This window comes from Vipera berus, assembly GCF_964194415.1.
Source record: "Vipera berus genome assembly, chromosome: 7".
Classification (NCBI taxonomy): domain Eukaryota; kingdom Metazoa; phylum Chordata; class Lepidosauria; order Squamata; family Viperidae; genus Vipera; species Vipera berus.
Window position 1 is genome coordinate 64908360 of NC_138209.1, and position 20041 is coordinate 64928400.

General features: G+C 40.2%; 1 protein-coding gene across 1 annotated transcript in view; it reads left to right on the forward strand.

Annotated features, from left to right (window-relative positions):
- Positions 1–429: 429 nt before the first annotated feature.
- Positions 430–20041, forward strand: part of CPE (carboxypeptidase E) — a gene marked incomplete at its 5' end in the record, with an annotated part of 61480 nt that continues 41868 nt past the window's right edge. Inside the window, one exon of the mRNA XM_081332541.1 lies at positions 430–583. Within this exon, the coding sequence (XP_081188667.1) occupies positions 430–583 (154 nt within the window). The remainder of the gene's footprint in view (positions 584–20041) is intronic.

Below are 20041 nucleotides of genomic sequence, written 5' to 3' on the forward strand. Positions count from 1 at the left end.
TCAGTTGCAACAGAATGTAATATATGTATATCTTGTCACTGCCTTCAGGGAAATGCTCAGCCTCTTGTAGGACAAATAATTGAGATTTCTGTCTGCTACCCATTACCTTCCAGTGTTTTTGTTTTTTTGTTTTTTAAAAAAATCCACAGATATAGTAAGTAATGAGATGACAAACATATATTTTTATCTGTTCCAGTTCAGATCAGGAGCCAGATTTACCCAGGGCTGATCAGTTCACCCTTTGTGTCAATAATGATTCCTTTGCTCACTGTGGGTTAAGGTTAGGCTTTCTGCACTGAGGACATTTTTTAATCTTGAAGCAAATCAGTTCTGGGTATGTTTGGTCTGCTGAATTGATGAACAAAACCAGCCCAAGTGCTTGAAACTAAAATTGCCATTGCAATTTCCTCAATTCTCTTTGATGGAAAAATGACTGCTGCTATTCGTAATATTCCATGTTCTGATAACACCGTCCAAAGACGAATACAAGATATGGCCACAGATGTTATTCAACAAGTGGTGGGAAAAATCACAGCAGCAGAAAAATTTGCATTTCAATCGGATCAAAGCACTGACATTGCTGGTGAGGCACAATTAATTGTCTGTGCGTGTTCCCAATTCGGACGATAAACTGGAACATGTATTATTTTGCTGCCCTCCCCCTGGCAGAACGACTGGGGAAGAAATAATCACAATAATTTACAATTTTTTCAGTGAATATGGAATGTTATGGACTTGGTGTGTAGGGATTTGTTCTGATGGTGCAGTAGCTATTACAGGAAGAGCTTCAGGGGTGATAGCATGAGCTAAGGCAGACATGTCAAACACAAGGCCCGGGTGCCAGATCCGGCCCGTGAAGTGGTTTCATGCAGCCCGTGAAGCCATCCTGGAAACAGTGAGGGAACGGCCCCCACTGCCTTGGCCCTGGCCCAGAGACCCTCCTTCTGCCAGAGACCCTCAGATCTGTCCCACTCCTGCCCAGGCATGTGAACAATGTAGAGCTGGCCATGCCCACCTAGTAGGCCATACGCACTCTACCCACACCCACCCAGTAGGCCACGCCCACCCAGACCATACCCACCCGGCCCCCTGAGGGCAACCACAATTCTGATGCAGCCCTCAATGAAATTGAGTTTGACACCCCTGAGCTAAGGCAAGAAGCTCCATTGATTCAAATCATTGCATCTTGCATAGACATGTACTTGCTGCTAAATGGATGAGCCCAGTGTTACATGAGATTTTGGCGGATGCTGGAAAAATAATAAATTTCATCAAAAGCTGGCCATTGAATGGACTTTATTCCGGCAATTATGCAAGGATTTGGATTCTTAGCATAGCACTCTTTATCTTTCAAAGAAAAGTATGTTGGTTGTCAAGAGGTGAAACATTATTGAGATTATTCGAGCTACAAGATGAAATGCACCTGTTCCTGACAAATGTTTCATCACCCCTAGCAGAAAAGTCTGAAAATGTCTTTTGGGTATCCTGCCTTGCCTATTTGGCTGACATATTTAAAAAGCTAAATGAACTTAATCGGTCGTTGCAGGGCCACAGTCATAATGTGTTTGTTATGGAAGACAAAGTTTGTGCCTTCCACAAAAAAATCTCCCTGTGGATAGGACAAGTAGAAAAAAGGAATATTGCCTCATTTCCCAATGTGTCAGAGTTTATTGAAGTAAATTCTATTGTTGACACTAAGGGCATTGAAACGGCCATCAAAAATCATTTGGAAAAATTGTACACAAAGTTTGTGTTGTATTTTCCATTTGTGTCAACAGGATGTGATACTAGAATTTTCTGGGTTGCATCACCCTTCATCATGGACAATGTTGTGAACTCTGACCTTTCCTCTCCAGAGCAAGAGGCACTTCTGGAATTGACATCAAACCACAGTTTGAAGGAACTTTTCAATGAAAAAACACTAACTGAGTTCTGGAGCCAAGCTGCAAAACTATACCCGGAAGTGGAGGGAAAGGCTATCGCAGCCTTACTGCCATTTGGTTTCACATACTTGTGTGAGAAGGCATTTTCTTCCTCAACATGTATAAAAACTAAGGAAAGGAATTGCCTTCAGCTGGAATCTGACTTAATTCTGTCAGTAAGCACTCTCCAGCCACGACTGCAAAGATTAATGGCAGAGAAGCAGGCACAAGTTTCCCATTAAAAGTGTGGTAAATTGGTTCACTTTTTTCCTGGTTTTTTTTTTTTGTAAATAAAATTTTTCACACCTTGCTAAGCCACTGGTGGTACTCGAATATTGTCATGTCCTAAAGGTGGCACTCTCCTCTACCTCTGCGCGCGCACAGGGAGGGCCATGATTTTCTCCAGGCTGGGGTCTAGGCGGCGTAGCGCTGGACAATAGGGAGGGAGGGAAGGAAGGGACAAAGAAGAAGGGAAGAAAGGAAGGAAAGAAGGAAGAGACAATGGGAGAGAAGGAGGGAAGGAGGGCACCCACCTCAGTCCCACCCCCTCCACCAGAGACCCATGGATTCCCCACACACAGGCACCCTGCAACCTGAGTGATGAGCTGCCCCCCCCGGCCATTGACTTCGCTTGTCAAAAAGTTGCAAAAGGTGATCACATGACCCTGGGACACTGACTGTCATAAGTATGAATCAGTTGCCAAGCATCCGAATGTAAATCACATGATCCTTGGGGAAGCTGCAACAGTCATAAGTGTGAAAAATGGTCATGTCACTTTTTTCAGTGCCATTGTAACTTTGAGCAGGCACTAAGTGAATTATTGTAAGTCAAGGGCTACCTGTACTTTATCATTTTTTCCCTTTTTTTGGAGGGGGGGTCAAGTTTTTGACATCTTGCTGGGCGACTGGTGGTACTTGGATATTGCCTTATCCTAAAGTGGTACAATGGGTAAAAAGGTTGAAAAGCCCTGCCGTAGAGAAGCTATGCTAGTGACTTGGCCAGAAATAGCTTAATTGCAGCTGGAACATTGTGTCCTCCCTTTGTGCGAAAAAATTTAAGAATGGCATTCGCTGATCATTGGTCAGAGGCAGCCGTGCATTCTCTATGGGCTTTTTGTGAGCCAGTGGCATGGATGACCACCCCTAGGTACTTAAAGGTGGTTACCTGCTCTAGACTTCCGAAGGAAAAAGGAGGAACCTGCCCCACTTTACATCGGGGAGGACTGTGTGGAGAGAGTTTCCTCCTTTAAATTTCTGGGAGTCTACCTCTGTGAAGATCTGACCTGGAAAGTTAATACAACCCAGGTGGCCAGAAAGGCCCAACAGAGGCTTCACTTTCTCAGGGTCCTGCAGAAGAACAGGGTAGAACAACGGCTTATGACCGTCTTTTACTGGTCTACTATAGAGAGTGTCCTCTCGTATGGTATTGTGGTTTGGTATGCTGGTCTGACAGCCGCGGACAGGAAAGTATTACAGAGGGTAGTGAGCACAGCACAAGACATTGTGGGCTGTTCCCTGACACCACTGGATGACATCACCAGGGCTCGCTGCCTTGGAAGAGTGAGGAAAATTCTCAGGGATGACTCACATCCTGGACGGTATCTCTTTACTCTCCTACCATCGGGTAGAAGATATAGGAGTATAGCCAGCCGTACCAACAGGCTGAAGAACAGCTTTTATCCATGGGCTGTTAGGCTTTTGAACGGGAAATAATTTTTATAAACTTTATGCATAATTGACTTGCGAGGCCGGTGTGTTGTGCAATTAGTTCACATGGTGTAATAAGATGGAGGGTTTGTGACACTGTAAGTTGGGGGGTGGGGGCACGAAGGGAGGCTCAGCCAATCTCAATGTATACATGGTTGTACTTTGACAATAAAGGTTCATTCATTCATTCATATTTAAATACCATGAGTACCATTTTGGCCTTTTTGCAAAAGCCATAACCTTTGTTTTCTCATAATTTATGTTCAGTTTATTATATTCGCAATACTGGACAAGGGGTCGCAAGCCTCTTTGAAGGCCAACTGGAGTCCTGGATAGAATCACAGCATCATCTGCATAGAGCAGCAGTGCAATGCTTCGGTCACCTATTTTTTGGGGGTGGTAATTTGGATTATTTAACCATTTTATTTTATTTATTTAATTTTTTTATTTATTTTAATTCCATTTATATCCCGCCCTTCTCCGAAGACTCAGGGCGGCTTACAAGCTTAGCAGTAGCCTTCATTCTATGTATATGCCTGCTTATTAGGGCTTTCACACACACCCCAAGCGGCATTATTACAAAGTCAGCTTATTGCCCCCAACAATCTGGGTCCTCATTTTACCTACCTCGGAAGGATGGAAGGCTGAGTCAACCTTGAGCCTGGTGGGATGCGAACCTGCACTAATTGCAGGCAGCTGGTGTTACTTAAGGAGGCATTAGCCCACTGCTCCACCAAGGCTCTTTACGATATCATTTATGTAAAAATTGAAGAGCAAGGGGGCCAAAATGCATCCATGTTTAACCCCCTTTTGAGTTTCAACTGACCTCGAGAGAGACCCTTGCATATTACACCTCACCTTGAAGGATGTTTTGGTATGTAAGGCACGTAACAGATGGAGGAGTCTGTGATCAATTGAGGCAGCTTCCAGCTTCTCCCATAGCTTAGTCCTTGTAACCATGTCAAAATCTGCCTTAAGATCTATAAAGGCAGCATATAATGATGCAGGTCTATCTGATGCATATTTTTCAATCAAATGATGAAGAACTAAGCACTGATCTATGGTCACTCAAGTAAATCCTTCATTATAGACCTTGTACTGTTGCTGGAGGGGTCTTCATACATTCTCCAAAAATCAAGTCCTCAGGTTATAGGAGATATATGACAGTCTAATGGGGTATAGATTCTTTCAGAGTGGCAAGCTATTAGACGCCAAAATAAAGAGGAGTTCTCTTGCTTTGCTGCTGTTCCCAGGAAGACCTTGTGTCTTGTCTCTTCTTTTTTTTTATTAAAAAGTTTTAACATACAATTTTTCCTTTAAAAATCCCCCCTCCCCCTCCCTTCTCCCTCCCCCCCACCTCTCCCCCCTCCCCCCCTCCCCCCCCCCCCGACTTCCCAGAGCTAAATACAAGGTATATAAAAAAAACAATCATAAACAACCATATACTAACATCCATAAACTCTAAAATCCATCACTCTCTAGCTTATATAGGATAATATATATATAGATTAAATATATATAGAAAAACAAAAATAGAAAAAGAAGAAAAGAAAGAAGACTTATTCAAATGCTACATGAAACTTCTTAACCCTATACTTGTTCTGGATAAACTCAATCCATTTTCTCCATTCCATAATATAGCGTTCTTGCGAGTGATCTTTCAAATAGGCCGAAATCTTCGCCATCTCAGCCAGGTCGGAAACCTTTAAAGTCCACTCTTCTATGGTCGGCAGTTCCTCTTTCTTCCAGTACTGACCTATCAAAAGTCTTGCTGCCGTAATTAAATTCAACATCAACTTAGTGTCCACAACTGTAGCATCTGCAATTATTCCCAACAAAAAAAGTTGCGGACAAAACTTTATCCTCTGTTTAAAAATCTTCTGCATGTTCCACCAGACTTTTATCCAAAAGGCCTTAACCTTTTTACAAGTCCACCATATGTGAAAATATGTTGCGTCTTTATCACCGCACCTCCAACATTTAGGCTGATAATTCGGATACATACTTGCAAGCTTTTTAGGATCTAAATGCCATCTATAAAACATTTTGTAAAAATTCTCTCTTAGATTTTGAGCTTGTGTAAATTTTACATTCCTCACCCAAATCTTTTCCCATGTGTCCATTGTAATAACTTCCTGGATGTTTTGGGCCCATTTTATCATACAATCCTTAACAAGTTCTGTTTCTGAATCGATCTCTATCAACGCAAGATATATCCGTTTAATATGTGCTTGTCCCTGATTTCTGATTTGCTTTATCAAGTTTTCATCAGTCATTGTAAATCCATTTTTCTGGTCTTCTTTCCACCTGGCCCGTAACTGAGTATATTGAAACCAATTTTGAACAACCTTCTCTTCTCGCAAGAGGCTATATGATTTCAAACACCAAACATTTCTTTCCAAGCTTAGGATCTCCTTGTACGTAGTCACATCATGTTTAAAGCCAGCATGTATATTTTCTATTGCGTGTTTTGGAATTGCCCACAATGGTATCTTGCAGTCTAACTTATGTCTATACTTCTTCCAAACTCTCAACAATGCCTGTCTTAAAATATGCACTCTAAACACATTGTCTACCTTCTTGTCATACAACAAATATGCATGCCAGCCAAACAACAAATCGTGGCCCTCAAGATTTAATAATCTCTCTTGTGACAAATTAATCCAATCACTTATTCCTACTAATGCAGCAGCTTCATAATATAGTTTAAAATTAGGCATTTTGAGACCACCTCTCTCACGAGTATCCTGCATAATCTTAAGTTTAACTCGTGGCCTTTTCCCTGCCCAAACAAATTTATTGATACCTCGCTGCCATTCCTCCAGATTAGAATCTTTCTTAAGAATCGGTATCATTTGAAATAAAAATAAAAATTTAGGCAGGACATTCATTTTCACTGCTGCAATCCGTCCCAACAAAGACAATTGCAATTTTCCCCAACTCTCCAATTCTTTTTGAATTTTCCCCCACAATTTTTCATAATTATTTTTATATAACTTTGTATTAGAGGGCGACAAAAGCACCCCCAAATATTTAACCCTTTTAACAATCTCAAATCCAGTTAATCCTTCTAAGAGAGCCTTTTGCGAAACTGTCATATTTTTGGCCAAAATTTTAGTTTTCTGTATATTAACTTTAAATCCAGAAACCTTCCCATATTGTGTTATTATCTCCATGAGGTCCACAACAGAGTTCTCTGGCTGGGTCACTGTAACAACCAGATCATCTGCAAATGCTCTCAATCTATAATCCTGATCTCTAATTTGTATCCCCTTAATTTTTTCCGAATTCTGTATTTTAGCCAATAATATCTCTAATGTTAACACAAATAACAAGGGCGATAACGGACACCCTTGCCTTGTGCCCTTCTCAATATTACATACTTCTGTCAGACTATTATTAACTATGATTCGGGCAGTTTGTTTTTGATATAATGCCCTAATCGGTTGTAGAAAATTTTCCCCAAAATCCATTTTATCTAAAACTTTCATCAAAAATTGCCAATTCAATTGACCAAAAGCTTTTTCAGCATCTAGAAAAATTAGCGCCGCAGGGATCTGGTTGTTCCTTTCCAAAAACTCTAACACATCAACTATATGCCTCACATTATTTTTCATTTGCCTACCACTAATAAACCCCGTTTGGTCCCCATGAATCACCTGTTGCAGAACCCTCATCAATCTATTAGCCAAAACCTTAGCAAATATCTTGTAATCTGTATTTAAAAGCGATATTGGTCTGTAATTTTTAACTTGAGTAGCATCTTGGTCTTCCTTCGGAATCAAAGAAATAAAAGCTGTTCTCCAAGACGGTGGCACCTTTCCCCCCCTCTGGATTGTCTGGAACAGTTCCTTTAACGGTTTCATCATCTCTAGTTGTAAATTTTTGTAGTAAGCCGCAGACAAACCATCCGTGCCTGGTGCTTTATCCACCTTCAATTCCTTAATTGCTGTAAAAATTTCTTCTTCTGTAATTAATTGATTAATCTCCTCTTTTTGTACTTGCGTAAGAACCGGGATGCTAGCATTCTCCAAATATATATCAATGTCTTTTTCATTAATCTTCTCCTTAGCATATAATTTAGAATAAAAATCCACAAAAGCACCCTTGATAAGGTCCTGTTGAAACACAACCCTTCCTTTATACTCAATTTTGTCTATATTAGAAGCCCTTTGTTTTTTCCTCAATCTATAAGCTAACCATCTACCTGGTTTGTTAGCGTTGCAAAAAGTATTATGCCTGGCAAACCGCAAATTGGTTGCCACTTGGTCAGCCATTAATTTATCAAATTGTCCTCTTAACAGTTTAATAGCCTCCTTAGTCTTCACATCCTCTGAATTCAAAATCAAAGCCTTTTCTTTTTCCTTTATTTCATTCTCCAGATCTTTCCTCCTAGCTTCCACAGCACGTCTATGTTTATTATTCATATATATCAACACCCCTCTCATGTAGGCCTTGCTAGAATCCCAAACCATATCCATAGAGGTACCCTTATTCATATTAATTTCGAAAAAATCCTTCATCCGCTGTTTGCATTCTTCCACATTTCTCTGATTTCTAAACAAATTCTCATTTACGCGCCACGAGCGCCTGTCTCTATTCTCCTTATCAATCTCTAGCCAAACTGGACTATGATCAGAGATAGTTCTTGCACAAATCTTCACCTTTTTAGTCCTTAAAAAAAATCATTAGTCAACAAAATAAAATCAATCCTAGAAAAAGATTGATGTCTGTCAGAATAAAAAGTATAATCCTTCTCCTGCAAATGTCTCTCACGCCAAATATCTCGCAGTTCCAAGTCATCCTTCATTTCAAAAAAGGATTTAGGCAGTCTAGCATGACTTGGGACGTGCTTAAAAGCTCCAGCCTTGTCCATCTGTACATCCAAAACACCATTCCAGTCCCCGATAAAAATAAAAGATTTATAATCCAACTGGGTAAGCTTTGTATGAAGTAAACTAAAAAAGTCAGCCTGTTGTTGATTAGGAGCATATAATCCAACTAAAAGCGTCTTTTTACCTTCTAGCAGCAGCTCTATCATAACGTATCTTCCATGCTTATCTGCTTCAATTAAGTCTGCTGTTAAGGCACTTTTAACATAAACAACCACTCCATTTTTCTTATTCATTGCAGAAGCAACAAATTGCGTACCCAACCTTGAGTTTGATAAATACTTTTGATCCACAACCCTAATATGCGTTTCTTGCAAACATATAACATCTATCTTGAATTGTTTTAAATATTGAAAAACTTTCTTCCTCTTCTGTGGTGAATTTAGTCCATTAACGTTCCAGGTTAAAAATTTAGTTGCCATGCATATCCTCCCAAAGCTCTTGGAGCACTGCTTTGATAGGACTATCTTCTTTAGGCCGTGCTCCTCCCACTGCTTGGCTATAAGTACGTTGTGGAAGTACCAAAGACTTTTGCTGGTCTTGTTCTTTTATTTTTTTTGATCGTTTTAAAGCAGCACGCGTTACCCTTTGCTCTCTAGGATCATCCAAAGAAGTTATGGCTTGATCTCCTCCAGCACCGTTTTCCTCTGCTTCAGCCTCTTGATGTTCTCCTTCTCCAGATCCCTTTGCAGCTTCCAGAAGTGTTAATGGGGTTGCTTTTAAAACGTTATTGTAAAAATCACGCGCTTGCTTCACAGTAACCAGCCGGTACCTTTTACCTTCATGCATCACCATCAACCCAACTGGAATCTCCCATCTGAACCTTATATCTCGTTGCTTGAGCTCTTGCACAAGAAATGTAAAATCCTTCCTTCTCCTTAAAATCTTTGGAGGAATTTCTTTTAGAACCAAGACTTCTTGATCAGCAATCACAACTTTAGCATCATAGGCAGCTTGTATAACTTCATCTCTAATTTCCCTTTTTGCAAAGTAAACCACCACATCTCTAGGCAACTTTCTCTGTCTAGCAATCCATGAATTCACACGAAACACTTTATCCATACCTCCTCTTATTTCAGATGCTGGCTGATTCAATACCACTTCGAGAGCCTCAGAAACCAGCTGCTTTAAATCTTCCTTAATATTCTCTTTCAAGCCTCTGATTCTAACAGCAAACTGCATCTGGTAATATTGAGCAAGACTCAATTCTGTTTCCATTTTGTCTCTTAAATCTTCATTCTCCAATACTTTTGCTTCTAATATGGCATTCTTTTGAGTCAAATCTTCCACTTTTTCATCCAAATCTTCCACACATTCCGCCACTTTATGCACTGAAGACAAAATGTCTACCTTCATCACACTGAACTTCTGTTCCATCCTCTCTTCCATTCTCTCCTCCAATTTCTCCAATTTCTCCTCCATCTGTGCAAATTTATCACCCATTGATTCCAAAATTACCTGGGCATGTTTTTCAAGAGCATCTCGTAAGTCCTTCGGTGTCAATACATCAGGAGGATGCAACGCCTGCAATGATGATTGTTGCACCGGAGAAGTTCCACCGCTCCGAAGAGTTTTAGGGGGAGGTTTAGCTGCCATCTTTTACTTTCAATTGTGACGCACTTTCACTTTAGATTTAAAAAGTCCATCAAGATATTACAGCCTGTTATTATCTAAAATAAAATAATCCTCTTCACCTTTTCCTCTTGTACCGCTCTGCCTGCTCTTATTAATCCATAGTCCTTCCTTCAGGCAGGGGTGGTCGCAGACGCCTGGCTCTGCTCCAAGAAATCCGGAGCAGAGACGCTGACCAGCTGGGAGCAACCCAGGCTACTGGGGAGTTCAATCCTTCAGCCGCCCAAGCTCCAAGCTCAGGCGGCCCCGGAGAACTCGACCCCTACCTGGGGCCTCACCCCCTCCTCTTCTCCCGAGGAGGGGGCTTCAAATTCGCCCAAACAGCTGATCGGCGCTGTTTCGGGCGAAAATCACTCAGCTGAGCCGCGGGCAGCCCGGGAAGGCTGTCTCCGGCGCCGCGCAGCCACCGGAAGTCCCGTGTCTTGTCTCTTCTTGAATGCAATCAATTGCTTGAATTGTTTTTAAGTAACTGTTTAAGAATTGCTTTATTGCCATGTCCAGTCTTTTTTTTTTAATCCCATTTATATCCCACCCTTCTCCGAAGACTCAGGGCGGCTTACAATCTAAGCACAAATCAATGTGCTTAGTAATAGCCTTCATTCTATGTATATGCCTGCTTATTAGGGCTTTCGCCCCCCCAAGTGGCATTATTACAAAGTCACCTTATTGCCCCCAACAATCTGGGTCCTCATTTTACCTACCTCGGAAGGATGGAAGGCTGAGTCAACCTTGAGCCTGGTGGGATGCGAACCTGCACTAATTGCAGGCAGCTGGTGTTACTTAAGGAGGCATTAGCCCACTGCTCACTTTTGTACTTGTATACCAAGTTAAGGGCTTTCTTGGCTTCTACACAATCCTTATCAAACCATGGTCTGAAGGTGGTACAGGACCTCTTAACTGAGAAGTGCTAATAATGGTTGTAGCTCATAAACTAAACTTTTATATACTTCTAACAAGTCTCGAGTCAGGTTGGTTGATATAAAGGCTGCACGTCCAGTCTAGCGGGAGAGGCATATGAATGGCTGAATAATTTACTAAATGAGGCAATTAAGTGAGTCATGCCCAATTTTATGACCTTTTTGCCATGGTTGTTAAGTGAACCATGCAGTCATTAAGCAAATCCACTTTCCCCAATTGACTTTGCTTGTTGACATTCGACTGAGAAGGTCCCAAATGGCAATCATGTGACCCTGGGATGCTGCAGGTTGAGGACTACCAGTGCTAATTCAGTCCCTCATGTTGTTAAGATATTATAAGAACTATTTTTAGCAGCTTCAACTTTGAAGCTACGATTGTGCTTCAGAGTTTTTATCCTCTATGACAGATTTCATACATCATACTAAAGTCCTGTTTGCCACGCGGCTGCCATGGACACCTGGGAGACGAGCTCCAACTCTCCCGTCCAGTTTTGCATTGCTGTGGGACCCTGAAAACAGTTGAAAATCATCCTGTAGAGACGACCAGCAAGGAGGGGCCCTCACTGGATCATGGGAGAGTGGTAGCTCTCCTGCTGGAGCCAGCGAATCCCTCCAAACTGGCAGACGAAAGACCGGCCATAGAAATATGGCTCGTCACTAGGCTGCAGACAGCCAAAGTCACACTCACCATCTGGCAACTTCAAAGCATCATGGAAAGGACTGGGTGAGATCTACCTCTCTTAAATCCTAATTGCTTTCTGTACCTACACAAGCTGCTAAAGTACTTTCCCCCTTGTGGAGAGGGAAGGAGATTTCAGCCCTCTCTCCAGACACAGCGGTGACTGAAAAAATAACTGGATCCTAATTGAAAATCTATTTCTTAGAATTTGTGAATTAAAAGACACTTTATTTTCTATTTCCTATTTTTCTTCAATTTTTCTTCCCTATTTTTATGGAAGATCTGGGTTTTTTCTTTTAAAATAACCTGATTTTAACTGGATTTTTATCTTTCTAAAACTTGAGGACTAAAAAACTTCTTATTCTTATTGAAGATTTGGATTTTTACTTACAAAAAAGAAGTAAAATTGGAAAAAAGAGTATAAAAATTTTGGATTTTAAAAAAATCCTAAATGGTATGGCCGACATCTTGTGGCTAAACCTGATATTACAGCCTGTTATTATCTAAAAGAGACTTGGCTTGAAGCCCAGACTATAGATAAGACTTTTGTAACTTTGGCAATCAGCTGTGAGAAGCCCAGTTGTGTTGTATACTCAGTGATAAAAAATTTTTCATTCTCTGATTGTAAAGCTTCTAATTCACACCACTAAGAAAACATGGAGGAAGATCAGAAACAGATTTGATTTATGTCGAAAGCAATTCATGAAACTATTCTTAAAGCCACTGATGAAATAAGAGGCTACAGAAAAGAACAAGATGTCAGCCCAGATACACGAACCCAAAGTTTGATTACAACCAAAGAATTAACTATGCAGAATATAACAGAAGAAGAGGAGCAATCAAATACTATGATAGAAGATTCAACTGATCAACAAACAAAATTAACGGAAAATCCAGAAAAGGGATGGACAACACTGAAAATGGAAAAGACTTTCTATATAAACCAGAAGAAACCTGAGGATCAAGAAGGAGAACAGACCGAAGGGAAGATAAACATTTCAGGACAACTACGTCGAGAGAGAAAAATAAAGAGACAATTTGTTAGCCCCTCCAAAAAATGATGACTGGATGGCCTTTCCTATTTCAAACAATATATATAATAACAGAGGGAGATCTATACGATGATTTAAAAGCACAGATATGGAAGGAGAGTTGACAAAGAAAGAAAGCTAGAAGGCTGAAGAAAATTGGGCCTTTGATTTATTAGTGAGGATTAAAATAGACTATACTTGATTTGACAAGATATGTTCTTTGAATACTAAATTTTGTTATGAACTGAGATAAAGAAAACTTTGGTTATTTTAAAATTTGGAAATATAAATATTAAAAATTAAATTTGAATATTGATTTGTTTATAAAGGTCGAATGTAAAACTAAGATATATATATATATAAACTAAAATATATTGATAAATGTAATAAACATGTTTTAATTTAGCTGACATAATAAAAACTACTAGCTTAAATATGAGATAGTAGGCATTAAGAGAAAAAGAGAGGAAGTATTTCACGTTGAAACAAGAGAAAAATTGGTTACTAAATTTAAGACGTTTGGAAATTAATAGAAAATAAGAATGTTATACTGTATTATCAATTAGTTGATGTAAGATGGTGAGAAATAGAATATATCCAAATAGATAAGATGTGTATTCTGTATTACTTAAAACTTGGAAATGATAAATATTAAATGTTAAATATTAATGGGAAACTAACAATTGGGGAAATTAATTAGGACATTGATTGTCTATAAAGACTGAATGTTGAAATAATAAGGAGATATATAAGTGAAAAATTATTGATAAATGTAGGAATGTCATTTTTATTTAATTGATATAATAAGAATTGTATTAGTTTAAACAGGAGACAGTAAATACTAAGGGGAAAAGAGAGGAAAAATTTAATGTAGTAGCTTGAGACTTGTACTAAAGATACTTGTAAGTCATTGTATTATCGATTAACCCAGCCATCACATTGATTTTTAAATACTTAAATGTAAAACTAGAAAATCAATAAAACATTTTTTTTAAAAAAAGAAATGCCAGTCAGAGGATTTTGATACAGTAATTTAAATGCAACGACATATTGTGTGGCTGTTTTAACTTATCTTTTACAAAATAGGATCACTGAGGCTCCAAAATATATGTCATAGGAAAGAAAGGGAACTCTGCCTCTGACTCATTTTATTAGAGATTGCTGTTTTTAAACTCTATTTCTGTTTGCTTTCTGTGAAAACAGAGAACTGTGGGCATATCTAAAGTTTATTTTATTTTTCATTGCATTTTATTGTATCTTATTTAATTGTATCTTACTGGGCTGATGTTCATGCTTTAATAATACAGTAATAATAATAATAATAATAATAATAATAATAATAATAATAATAATAATAATAATAATAATAATAATAATAATAATAATAATAATAATAATAAAGTTGGAAGGGACCTTGGAGGTCATCTAGTCCAACCCCCTGTTCAGGCAGGAAACCTTATACCATTTCAGGCAAATGGCTGTCCAGTCTCTTCTTAAAAACCTCCAGTGTTGGAGCATTCACCACCTCTGGAGGCAGGTTGTTCCACTGGTTAATTGTTCTAACTGTCAGGAAATTTCTCCTTAGTTCTAGGTTGCTTCTCTCCTTGACTAGTTTCCATCCGTTGCTTCTTGTCCTGCTTTCAGGTGCTTTGGAGAATAGCTTGACTTCCTCTTCTTTGTGGCAGCCCCTGAGATATTGCAACACTGCTATCATGTCACCCCTCACCCTTCTCTTCATTAAACTACACATACCCAATTCCTGCAACCGTTCCCTATATGTTTTAGCCTCCAGCCCCCTAATCATCTTTGTTGCTCTTCTCTGTACCCTTTGGAAGAGCGGCGTCTGCCTACTTGAGGATTTAAAGCTCTGAAAAGAAAAAGAAAAATATAACTAAAATTAAATAATTAAAAATTGGACTTGCTCTTTTTGGACATTTGAGGTCCCAAAAAGTTCTTATTTCTATGGGGACCTACTTCCCTATCCAATTGCTAAGCTGAAAAAGAAAAAAGAAAAAAGAGGAAAAGTCTAAATTGGATAAAATACTTAACTGGAGCTTGGAAAATGATTCTGTATGCTACTAAGGACATCTTGTGGTGAAGCCTGGTACAGCAAGGAAATTTACTTTCTACTGTGAGACTTGGCTACAGACTGTTCTTGGTATTATCTAAAAAAGATAAGAATTTGAAACAGCTGGTGGAGAAAACAACTCCCAGGAATAGTGGAGGTGGACATTCACTGACTTTTATTAAAAATGTTGTTGTTGTTGTTGTTAGTTGCGAAGTCATGTCCGACCCATCGCGACCCTATGGACAACGTTCCTCCAGGCCTTCCTGTCCTCTACCATCTTCTGGAGTCCATCTAAGCTCACGCCTACTGCTTCAGTGACTCCATCCAGCCACCTCATTCTCTGTCGTCCCCTTCTTCTATTGCCCTCAATCTTTCCCAGCATTAGGCTCTTCTCCAGTGAGTCCTTCCTTCTCATTAGGTGGCCAAAGTATTTGAGTTTTAGCTTCAGGATCTGGCCTTCTAAAGAGCAGTCAGGGTTGATCTCCTCTAGGACTGACCGGTTTGATCGCCTTGCAGTCCAAGGAACTCGCAGGAGTCTTCTCCAGCACCATAGTTCAAAGGCTTCAATTCTTTGGCGCTCAGCCTTTCTTATGGTCCAGCTTTCACTGCCATACATTGCAACTGGGAAGACCATAGCCTTGACTATACGCACTTTTGTTGATAGGGTGATGTCTCTGCTTTTTAGTGTGCTGTCTAGATTTGCCATGGCTTTCCTCCCAAGGAGCAAGAGTCTTTTAATTTCTTGGCTACAGTCCCCATCTGCAGTGATCTTGGAGCCCAGGAAAATAAAATCTGTCACTACCTCCATTTCTTCCCCATCTATTTGCCAGGAATTGAGAGGGCCGGATGCCATGATCTTGGTTTTCTTAATGTTTAGTTTCAACCCAAGTTTTGCACTCTCCTTCTTCACCCGCAACAAGAGGCTCTTTAGTTCTTCTTCACTTTCTGCCATTAGAGTGGTATCATCTGCATATCTTAGGTTGTTGATGTTTCTTCCGGCAATCTTAATTACAACTTTTGATTCATCTAGCCCTGCCTTTCTCATGATGTGCTCTGCATATAAGTTAAATAGGCAAGGCGACAGTATACAGCCTTGCCGGACTCCTTTCCCAATTTTGAACCAATCAGTGGTTCCGTGTCCAGTTCTCACTGTTGCTTCTTAGCCCGCATATAGATTTCTCAAGAGACAAATAAGATGGTCTGGTATGCCCATCTCTTTAAGGACTTGCCAGAGTTTGTTATGATCCACACAATCAAAGGCTTTAGCATAGTCAATGAAGCAGAAGTAGATGTTTTTCTGGAACTCTCTAGCTTTCTCCATGATCCAGCGTATGTTAGCAATTTGATCTCTAGTTCCTCTGCCTCTTCGAAATCCTGCCTGTACTTCTGGTAGTTCTCGATCCACATACTGCTGGAGTCTAGCTTGTAGGATTTTAAGCATAACTTTACTAGCATGAGAAATGAGTGCAATGGTGCGATAGTTTGAACATATTATTAAAAATAGCCTCCACTAAAGAACTATCTGTAAACACCTTAGAAATGGAGGAATACTATCCACAACTTAATTATAAACTTATATTTGAAACAATCCTTGAAATTACTGAGCAGACGAAAGCTAGACTGAAAGACAAAGGTGCCAGCCTAAACTTACAAAATGAAGCCCTGATTCCAACTAACGAATTTATAATACAAAAAGCAACAGAAGAGGAAGAAATTAATACCAAGACAGAGGACTTTAAAGAACAACAAGTACAATCTATTGAGAACTTTGATAGCCAAACCCTGATCTCAACTATATAACCTGCAACTCAAAAAACAACACAAACTGAAGAAAACAACATTAAGATGGAGAGCTCTAAAGACTTACAACCACAACTTACTGAAAATTTAGACAACCATACAACAACTACAACACCGGACATGACCTCTCACCCAAGCCAGATGATACTGGAAGAAGAAAAGACCAGACTGAACTGATGACAAATATACTGACCCGAACATAGAAACTTGAACTATTAGAGCAGCAATTTAATGACTACAAAGGGGCTGGGTTCCTTTGAAAAATTGACAACTGGATGGTCTCCCTTGATTCAAATAACATGTGTAGGAATGAAGGGAGATACATATGAGGACTTAAAGGCACTGGTAGGGAAGCCTGTCTGGCACAAAAAGAAAGCCAGAATTAGATTTTTTTTTTAAAAAAAGGTTTTACTTTCTTTCTTTATCTAGAATGGAAGAGCCTAAAATTTCACTTAATGGGTCAAGGGGAGACTTTGAAAGATCTTATTTGATTTAATATTTAGGATTTAGACTTACAAGGGAAAATAAAATTACCTATATAGAATATAGTTTTGAATTATAATATGGAAGTTGGGTTGAGATAATAAAGGATACCTTACTAATGAGGTACTAGGATGACAAATAGAATATATTTGTGAAATATATTTGTGAAATAAAATAAGAATGTATCTAACTATGTAATATGTGTACTTTAGATATGACAACCATTACTTAATGAAATAGGGGAAATTTGGGTCACCCGAAACTTAAATACTATGGATCTTAAAGGCTAAATTGGAGCATTGTAACTGAAAATGGGTACAATTTTAAAAAACAGGACATGATAACTATAACTAAAAATATATTGATAAATATCTTAAATGGTTGTGCTATAACTAGAAATGTATTAACCTGATTGTGACATAGTAATTATGAGAAACAGAGAGGAAATTTTTAAATGATTTAACCTGAGATAGGCACAAATGATTTTGTTACTGGACTACTGTTTACCCAATCACCACATTGCTTTCTAAACATTTTGATATTTTGATGTAAGGTTGGAAAACTAATAAAACTTGGTGTTGTTTTTTTTAAAGAAACACTCTGACCGTTGTCTAAATCAGGGTTTTTAAACCTTTTCACACATTGTACCACTTTTAGGATATGGCAATATCCGAGTATCACCAGTCGCCTAGCAAGGTGTCAAAAACTTTACACCCCTCCCCCAAAAGGAAAAAAGTGATAAAGTACAGGTAGTCCTCGACTTACAACAGTTCACCTAGTGACTGTTCGAAGTTACAACGGCACTGAAAAAAGTGACTTATGACCATTTTTCACACTTATGACCGTTTCAGCATTCCCCGGGTCACGTGATTTACATTTTGATGCTTGGCAACTGATTCATATTTATGATGGCTGCAGTGTCTCAAGGTCATGTGATCCCCTTTTGCAACCTTTTGACAAGCAAAGTCAATGGGGAAACCAGATTCAACCTTTTATACCAGGGGTGTCAAACTCAATTTCATTGAGGGCTGCATTAGCATTGTGGTTACTATGGGGGAGGGGTCCTTCCTTTTTTCCTTTTTCCCTCCCAACCTGCCTCCCTCCTTCTCATTCCCATCTCCTTCCTTCCTTCCTTCCTTCCTTCCTTCCTTCCTTCCTTCCTTCCTTCCTTCCTTCCTTCCTTCCTTCCTTCCTTCCAAAGGGCTGTCAGGGCTCAGCAGAAGCACCAGGATCAGCGCCTGGAAGAAAGATAATTAAATCCACCCACCAAATCATCGTTTCACAGCCTTAGGGCTATGCAAAATGTGGCTTTTTGGAAACTCAGCCTCTACAAAAACTTTTGTTTTGTTTTGTTTTTACATCTCAGGCACTGTTAGGGCTTTGTGGCAGCTTCATTCTTCAATGCATCTGGCCAATATTTAAGAATACAGCCCCAAACCTCTTACGCAAACACAATGCATCATGTCAGTTGTAAGACAAATAACATGAGCAAGCATTTTATTTCCTCCCTGGATACAATTCCTGCAGCTGCAGAAAAAGCAGCAAAAATAGAAAAAAGAGAGAATGTGCATTTTATTAATGGAAAACAAAGGAACAGTGTGTGACTCAGACTTAAGGGGAAAAAATAGGCTAAAAATAAATTTAAAAAGACACATCACAACAATGTATTTTCTGCCATGGAGCAAGTTTCAAATTGACTCCAGAGTTCAGAGGTCTTAAACCAGGGGTAGGGAACCTTGGCCCTTTTATGACTTGTGGACTTCAACTCCCAGAATTCCTGAGCCGGCATGGCGCAGCTTGGAAACCTCTCCCTTTCCCCTCAGCATGGCTGGCTCAGGAATTCTGGGAGTTGAAGTCCACAAGTCATAAAAGAGCCAAGGTTCCCCACCCCTGTCTTAAATGGTTGCTCTGCAGGAGTTGCATCCCATCAGGGAAGCTGAGCCAGGAATTTATTAAGGCTTTGGAAACGGGTGTTTGTAAACAGGCCAAAGCTGACAGCCGCTCTTTGCTAAACTTTTTCCAAAGAAAACAATGTTGCAAAAAGAGAAACCAGTGAAGGAGCCAAATTTTTTCCTTCAACCTTCTCCAGAGGAAAGAGGAACGCAGCATCTGCCAGGCGTTTTTTCTCCAAATTGGGCATCCAAAGCAAAGGGAAAAAACTGCTGTGGAGTTTTGAAAAACTGCCAGGGTTGCTGCACCCGAAATGAAGTGCCCTGTGCAGCACAGCCTCATCCCACACATCTGCTGTGACGCCCGGCCACTTACTTGTCCAAAATGAAGTACAGGTTGAAGCCCCCATAGCAGGCGGCAACCCCTCCTCTCGCTGCCCCCCTTGTGCATCCCAGGGGACCATCAGGGTGGCCAGGAAGAGCCACTGCAAGCCCCGGGGAAGAGGTCTCTGCACTGCACGAGCCATTCCCGAATCCAGGCAGCCCAAGGTGGCAAAGGTATCAGGGCTCTGCTCCTCCCAAGCTCCTTCAGCATATGGCCAGGCGGCAGTGGTGGCTTCTCAGGGGATCAAATCCTCACGTTCAGAAAGGAGGGGAAAAGACTGTCTGGAGGTGGGGTTTTTGGGGGGAGGGTGGTTTCAGATTTCCCTTCTGCTCTCCTTTCCCTCCGGTCTGTTTTCAGGGACGCCTGTGCCTTGCACTTCCAGCACAGCGCAGCCGAGCCTGCCACTGTTGGCCAAGTGATTGGCAACTTCCAGTTCCCATTTCTTTGTTTTGCCCCAGATTTGGGGAACATGGAAACCACATTCCCCCACCTGCCCCCTTCCCCGTGAAGGAAAGAGTTGGGATCTGGCACTGATCCTAGCACTTCTGCTGAGCCCCGAAGAAGCACCAATCAGAAGAAGCGCCAATCAGAAGAAACGCTGACCAGCTGGAGCCTGGTGCTGATCCTCGCATTTCT